The sequence below is a fragment of the Beta vulgaris genome, chromosome 1 (assembly GCF_026745355.1).
Source record: "Beta vulgaris subsp. vulgaris cultivar EL10 chromosome 1, EL10.2, whole genome shotgun sequence".
Taxonomy (NCBI): domain Eukaryota; kingdom Viridiplantae; phylum Streptophyta; class Magnoliopsida; order Caryophyllales; family Amaranthaceae; genus Beta; species Beta vulgaris.
The window spans coordinates 33,174,492-33,182,696 of NC_079202.1; the positions used below are offsets into that span (position 1 = coordinate 33,174,492).

The 8,205-nt window shown below is 32.9% G+C and overlaps 1 protein-coding gene across 2 annotated transcripts; it reads left to right on the top strand.

The window, feature by feature from the left end:
- The first annotated feature begins 3,511 nt into the window (after positions 1 to 3,511).
- Positions 3,512 to 7,603, top strand: LOC104897862 (uncharacterized). 2 transcript variants are annotated; one of them, XM_010684822.4, is made up of 3 exons: positions 3,512 to 4,172; positions 4,854 to 4,909; positions 6,531 to 7,603. In XM_010684822.4, the coding sequence occupies exon 3, from the start codon at positions 6,531 to 6,533 to the stop codon at positions 7,254 to 7,256; it is 726 nt and encodes a 241-aa protein (XP_010683124.1). In that variant the 5' UTR covers positions 3,512 to 4,172; positions 4,854 to 4,909; the 3' UTR covers positions 7,257 to 7,603. The 2 variants fall into 2 exon arrangements, with proteins under 2 accessions (XP_010683124.1, XP_048500441.1); XM_048644484.2 differs by lacking the exon at positions 4,854 to 4,909.
- The last annotated feature ends 602 nt before the right edge of the window (positions 7,604 to 8,205 follow it).

Consider the following 8,205-nt stretch of genomic DNA (forward strand, 5'->3'; position numbering starts at 1 on the left):
AAAAATGTTCTATTTTCAATAAACAAATGTTCTATTTCAACAAATGTTCGTTTTAAGTTTATTTTTCAGCAAAAAATTATGTTCTATATTTTGTTAATCTGTTTTATTTTTGATAAGCAAATGTTCAATTTTAAGAAATGTTCTTTTAAAGCTTATTTTCCACCAAAAATTATATTCTATTTTCACTAAAAAATAAGTTCTATATTTGATAAGCATATGTTCTAGTTAAGTAATTGAATTCTAGTAATGTTCCGCTTCAACAAAAAATGTTCATTTTTGTATTTGGATTCTAGTAATGTTCCAATTCAATAGTAAAATGTTCTTTTTCATAAATGAATTCTTGTAATGTTCCATTTCAACAATAAAATGTTCGTTTTCGTAAATGAATTTTATAATGTTTCACTTTAACAGTAAAATGTTCGTTTTTGTATTCATAAATGTTCGTTTTCGTATTCGTAAATGTTCTATTTTGTATTGTGGGAGTACAGTTCTCATTGTGCTCCCGGGAGCACAATGCACGCATTAAGAAAATGTTGGTTAGCATAGGCTCTATTTAGTACTTCCTCCGTTCTTTTCTTATTGTATATTTTCCTTACTTGTATGTTAGATATTAATCGTAACATTTTCTTAAATGGTGATATTTTATATCTATCTGTCTCTTATCACACGGGTTTTATGTTTTATCTATTTTCTTCGTCTCATAAATATGTGAACATTTATTGAGACACATATTTTAAGGTGATAAGTTGTAGCATGGTTATCAAATATTATTTTATTTAAAAAGTAGAGGTAATAGGAGTTTGTGTGATATTTTTTACGGTTTTTCATCATATATCACTGACAAATTTTTTTTGCACCATATATCCTTTCAAGTTTCCAAATTCACCATAAATCTTTCACTTTTCAAAAAATACATCCACTTACCCTTAATAACTAACGACGTTAATGTCCGTTAGTCATTAACCCTTAATCCCCTCCTAACCTAAGTTAACTAACCTAAACCCTAACCCCCTCTAGCCTAATTAATCCTAAATCCTATCTTAATCTGTCCTCTAATCCTAATTAACCCTAAACCTACCCTAACCATCCAGGCCCCACCCTAGCCACAACCCCTTCCCTTTTCCCCGGCAACCCCACCCCTCCCCTTTCCCCGACAACACCACCCCCTCCCCTTTCCCCGACAACGAACACCGGCACACCCTAATATACCCTATAACACCAACGAACGCCGACACACCAGCCACCACAGGTGGGGAGGGGGGACACAGGTTCGCGACTGCATGTGGGGAGGGGGGACATAGGTGCATGACTGCGGGGGTAGGGTTAGGTGCGAAAATCCGGTTGGGGTGGGGTGCGTAAATTCGGTGGGGATGAGGGAGGGGGAGGGTGGAGTGCAAAAATCCGGTGGGGGTGGAGTAGGGTGGGGTGCGAAAATCCGGTGGGTGGGGGTGGTGGGATTTTAGGAATAGTTAGTATAGGGTTTTTTTTAGTGTTTTTAGGGTTATTTAGGATTTAGGGTAGTTAATAGAATTAGGAGAGAATTAGGGCATAATGACTAACGAAAGTATAACACCATTAGTCAAAAGGGTGAGTTGATGTATTTTTCGAAGAATGAGGGGTATATGATGAATTTGGAAACTTGAAAGGATATACTGTGTAAAAAAAATTTGTCAGGGTATATGGTGAAAAAACTGTATTTTTTATTAGAGTAGAGATAAAGTTGAGTAACTTTTTATTGATTAAAGTTAGAGAGTGGGTCAAAGGATTGTAAAAGACATAATATATTAATAGTGGGATCATGCCATATATGAAAGTAGTCAGACTAATTTGGGATAAATATAAAAGAAAAGTATTCTGACTATTATGGGACGGAAAATATCTCTATTTTCTCTTCACATAGGTTTCTTTAAAAAATGTGTCAATGATATATGTTACAATTGTTTTAGAAGGAGCAAGTAATATTTTCTTTGTTGGCAGGATGCAATAATGCGGGTTGAAGCGGGAGCCTTATGATCTAAAAACTGCAAATAGTTTCTACTGAAGTACTGAACCTATAAAATGTAAAGGTTACTTAGCTTAGTTGGTCAATGACAACCATTTCTGTAATAGTCAGTATTTCTGGGAGTTATTTTTTTATAAATACGAAAATATAAAGAATAAAGCAAAAAGTATTTTAATATTATTTACCAAAAAAAATACAATTTGAGTAAGCCTACAGTTATAACTTAATTAGACAACCTACTTATTATACCTAATTATATTATGCTTTCATTTTATTTTATTTCCGAAATAAATAAAATGGAAAATAAGAATTTGATTTGGGAGCAAATCTTAGGGTGCGTTCTGTTCAACTTAAAAAATTAAGTTTCAGGTCCAATAAGTTCAGATAAGTTGCAATAAGGTCTAATAAGGGCAATAAGTTCCAATAAGGTCCAATAAGTTCCAATCAGGTGCAATAAGTTCCAATCAGGTGCAATAAGGTCCAATAAGTTCCAATCAGGTCTAATAAGGTCCAATACGGTCCAAATGTCAATGTTTAATAAACATTTGTATTATTGTCCATTATTTTGTTATTCATAATTTCATATCACTATTAGCTGATTATGTTATTATTAGAATTTTAATTAAAGTACCACAATGATTATATAGTATTATACTTGTATTAGTATCTATTATTTTATTATTTATTTATATTATGTCTATCATTTTATTATTTATTTATATTATGTTTATTATTTTATTATTCATATTACTATTAGTTGATTATGTTATTATTAGAATTTTTTCTTAAAGTACCACAATGTATATTATTATACTTATATTATTGTCTATTATTTGATTATTCATATTGATATTAAATAATATTATAATCATGGTCAAATAATTAGGTTAACAATAATAATTATTATTATAATTACAATATTTTGCAATAATAATTATAATTACATTATTTTATTATTTATTTGTATTATGTATATTATTTTATTATTTATTTTTATTATGTCTATTATTTTATTATTCATATTAAAATTTTTGCTTTTCTACTAGTGTTTTATAAAATCAAAACAAAACTGTTAGATATATTAGTGGCGAAAGTTATGTATAGACAAATATATAATTAGTAAATTTTTTTGTTAAATTAATTATCATAAGAGATAATTAATAATCATTATTTTTTAAAGGACGAATTATAATAATTATTACTCCATAAAAAATTTTGAGGGATAGTATTTACGTTAGTGGTAATATTTATGTTATTAATGATCAATTTTTTTTGTCTAATAAGGTCAAATAAGTTTCAATCAAGTCCAATAAGGTCTAATAAGTTTCAATCAGGTCCAATAAGGTCTAATAAGTTTCAATCAGGGCCAATAAGGTCTAATAAGTTTCAATAAGGTCAATAAGTTCCAATAAGGTCCAATAAGTTCCAATCAGGTTCAATCAGGTCCAATAAGTTTGAATCAGGTCCAATCAGGTTTAATAAGTTCCAATAAGTTCAGTTCAGGTTCAATAAATTCTGTTCAGATAAGGTCCAATAAATTCAGGGCCAATAAGTTGAATAGAACGCACCCTTAGTAAACCTAGGTTTACCATCCTATAAATAAAAGAGAAGAAGGCCCCTCAAAAAAAAAAAAAAAAAAAGAGAAGAAGGAAAAAATAATAAAAAAAATCAACAAAACCCAAACTATTAGTAAGCAGCCGTTTTCCTCTTCCCCTCCCTCAAAAAATTTCTCTCCTCTTTTCTTCTCCCTCGTCACTCTTCTTCCTCCTCCTTCGCCACTTTTTCTCTTCACCCCCCTGAACTATCGTCAGCCTTCGAGTGGTGCGCGAGCATCCGAGGTGTGTGTGAGAAGCGAGTGCGAGACTCGAGGTGTGGGTTCGAGTGCTGGGCGAGGGTTGGGAGCGTTCGAGGCGAAGTTTTGTGGGTGTGTGCGGGCGAGGCAAACCAAGAGTGTGAGGCTGTGCGGTGTGTGTGCGCCGTCGAGCGAGCAGTGGGCTGTGCGAGGTTCGTGTTTGCGATCGTGTGTGTGCTGGGCGTGCGACGCTGCGAGGCTCATAGTGCGACGGGTTGTGCGAGACTCGAGGCGAGGCTACGAGTCGAGTTGTGTGCCGTGCGTCCGAGCGGTGGTGCGTGGCTAGTGTGTTGCCGGATTCTGTCGCCAGCGCGTTCGGTATATAAACAAATATAACTTTTCTCTTTTTTCTACGTTAAATTAAATTGTATAAACTGATTTTGTAATTTGATGAAGTTGATAATTTGATTAAGTTGGTAATTTGATTAAGTTTGTAAGTTGATTTAAGTTTGTAAATTTGATTAGCGTTTGTAAGTATAACTAAATTATAAAATTAGTAAAAGAAATCAGATTTTTAGCTATAGTTATAGTTCTTATAATAATCTTGTTATTCAAATTTGATTTTTGGTAATACTTGGATATAATGGTTTAATTTGAGCTTGTAAATGAAATATAGTAAAAGTTAAAGATATAATGGTTTAATTTGAGCTTGTAAATGAAATATAGTAAAAGTTAAAGAAATCATATTCTTGATTATAATATTAGTTCTTAGGAAGATTTTAATTCTCAATTCTGATTTAAATTATACCTATGTATATTGATTTAAGTTTCGGTATTATGAATAAGTATGATGTAAGCTAACTAAAATCATATTTGTAAACATATTATTATTAGTTTTCAAAGATGTTAGTTTAAATAATGTTTATGAAAAAGGAAGTTTAAACAACAAGATGGATTATTTTTATATTTCGAAACACTAAGTTTTACATAGTTAGTCAAGTTGTTTTTATTTTAATAATATCAAGGATGTAGCATTGAAATATTTCATTATTCGATTAGGTCTTAATTTTATAAGCGGAGCATTTAAATAGTCAGCGAATATTCTTCGTTACAAGGTACGTACACGTACTAGTTCAGTTGGATATTTTAGTATCATGTTAACTTATGAATTCTTTCATTGGAACCTAGAATTATGATAGAGAATGATTATATGATTATGATTGATGAGATTGTTCATTAGTAGCATGAAATGGATTGAAAATTTGTATGTATTCCTAATTGTATGACTTGTGATTTGGATTTTTTGGAATGTGTAATTCCTTTTTATCATAAGCATGAAAAGTATTGGATTGAAATACTTTGAGTTATTGTGTAGTAAGGATCTTACAAGAATTAAAGAATTAAGCAATGTATTTAAGAAAGAACATTAAATGATTATGTGTTTAATGTTATGTGAATGGATAATAGTAAGGAAGGATTTTGGCAATAATTTTGTAATCGGACACCTTACAAATAATGAACAATGGTGGGAGTGTGATTTGTTCTACACTCCTATGCAAGCCTACTGTGACGACAATAGTGTCCTTATAAATTTTGATAATTTAAGTAGCTGGAAGGCTCCATACAATTTTGGGGATATGCATACAAAGATGATGGATGTGGGATGGAACGAAATCGTATTTGCATTTCATTTAATAGACCAAACTGTCTATCAAGGATTAAGTTGCCCGTATCATTCTAGTAAGATGATGGTGTCCGTTCGCTGCCAACTAAATTATAAATGTAATACTTTCGTAGTATCATGTCTAGGAACGATTCTTATTATTTCGATTATGCTTAGTATATTATCTCAAATTAAAGTTTTAGTACGTACTCAGCATAGCTGATTGTTTGTTATTTATGTTTGTTTATTGACCTGTGATGAACCGTTGATGCTTCAATTGGGAGAGACTAAGTATGCTGGTGTTGTTGCATGAGATTGGGCATACGTGCGATATTCACCGATTTTTAAACTTTTACATGTTTTGATTGAACATTATAGAAATATTATAATTTACTTAGTTTGCGGTTTGAATAAAAGGGGTCAATGATGATTCTCGAGTTGTGGTTAACATTTTATTTCCGCTACAGTTTAGTTTTCATAATAATGTTTTATTTCAAAAAGTCTTGCGTTTCACCGCGGCGATAACATTCCTAAAGTTGATGCAACGTAGTTTAGACGTGTATGGATTTTGGGGTGTTACAAAACTATTATCAGAGTCAGAAGTTCCTATTTTCAAAGATGTTTTAAAATAATTTTTAAAATCGGTAGTATGAGATAGGAGCATATAGCTTACTTTTACGTGCATTATATCATATGAATGATTTTATTTGTAATCTCTTTTCTTGCCTTGCAATCGTAATTATATGAAATTTTGTGTATGTTTGATTGAATTGGTTAAGTCGAAATATGAATAGATTATGATGATGTACAAGAATAGGTACAAATATATTGGTTAGGAGCACTAAGTATCTCTGAATTGGTATAAAAGATGTTTCAAAAAGGGAATTGTAGAACCTTATTTTAAATATTTTAGCACGAAATCCTTTAATTGTTGAAATTATTTTGAACGTGCTCGAGGAGTCCTAGAGTTTAAAATAATCGTTTTATCTCTTATATATGTATATATATAATACATGTTTTTAAAACCTTTAATTAACCAAAACTTAGATTATTTCCTTTCTTTAATTTCGCAGATGGTTTACGACATAGGATCTAAGGAATACTTGATGAAACACCGAATAGCCGAAGATTGGGACATTTGGGCCTATAAAATGCAAGCTGCTATGGACTATAGGATCATGCAGGGAGATACGAGGCTAAGGACTGAATCGGAGAAGATACATTTCATGCTTCGTTATGTCCCTAACGTAGAACCCTACCGTTTCGTACATCATAGATATGGGGATTTATGGTCCGAAGAGGGAAACTTTAACAGGGAGAAGCATACCTACCGGAACCAATACCTTCCTACTATTGAGCATTTCATTACCGACCTCAAATACTGCGAGAATGAGTGGAAAATCCGTGAAAAAAGAGGTTGTGACTCCTCTACCTCATCACCTTCAATTCAAGGAACCTATCATGTGGGGGAAAGTTCGGGAGCTAGTGTTGTAGATGGGAATTCTGAGAATCCTGGAGTTAAGCGTGAGACACAAACGCCACCTAGAGCTGCGAAAAGAGCAAGGTACCAATTGTTTGAGGATGAGTTCATACCCGAGAATTACTACACAACATCAGACCTTAGGACTCTTACCTACATTTTCGATGATGAAGAGAATACTAGGACCTTTATTGCAGTGATTGAAGAAAATCAAGTGGCACCTGTACTGGATGTAGGAAACGAGGAAGAGGGAGATCCTAATGAAGATGAGCCTGCTGAAGGGGATCCGATTGAGGAAGAGCCTGTAGAGGTTGAATAACTCGTAGAGGATGAATATCCCGTAGAAGAAGAAGAGGAGCCTACGGAAGAAGAGGAAGAACCCCTGAAGGAAGAGGAACTTATAGAGGATGACGAGCTTGTTGAGGACGAAACTGACAATCATGAGTCAGATGACGAAGCTCACCATTATAGTCCCTAGTTTTCTCTGAAAATATAATTAGGATTATAGTATTTTATTTTTCTTTTATTTATTTATTTCAGTTTTAATAAGGCTTGCATGCTAAGTAGTAAGTTAACATTGTTTATTCATTTATTTATTTATTTATATTATGTTTCCTTGAAACAATAGATTTTCCATTTTCAATAATAATAAATTTCTTTTCATTATTTTATTATTGGATGTGACGTCTTACTTGAGATGTTTATATTGCAAGTTAATAGAGACTTAATATTTGTTCGCAATAAAAACGTGTTGTATGAATGTGCAAATGTGTAATGGTTAAGTGAATAATGATTATGTGTATGTCACTGAACTAGCCGTTGCATTATTTTCAGCGCAGAATGGTTCGATCGGGAGGCACATCTAAAACTCCTCTGAATGTCGAGCAATCAATACGCGACCTAGTGCAAATTACAGTTAACCTAGCCCAAGGTGATAACCGGGATATGGACTTATCTGAAAAGGTTGCCCGTAGGAACCCACCTGAGTGAGAAAGGGGGGTCGAGGAATTGGAAAATTGGATTGAGAATTTTGATAAGCTTTTCTTCACCCTCACCTGCCCAGATGACAAGACTGTACCCTTAGCTAGCTATTACCTGCAGGGAAATGCCCACTTTTGGTGGACTCAAGCTAAGGATAACCTTTCAAAACAACCTAGCTTTGGTAGGAAGCTTTCAAGAAGGCCCTAAGGGATAAATATTAGCCACTATACCTTAAAAAGCAGAAAGCCTAGGAGTTTATGATATTAGAACAAGGGAACATGTCTGTT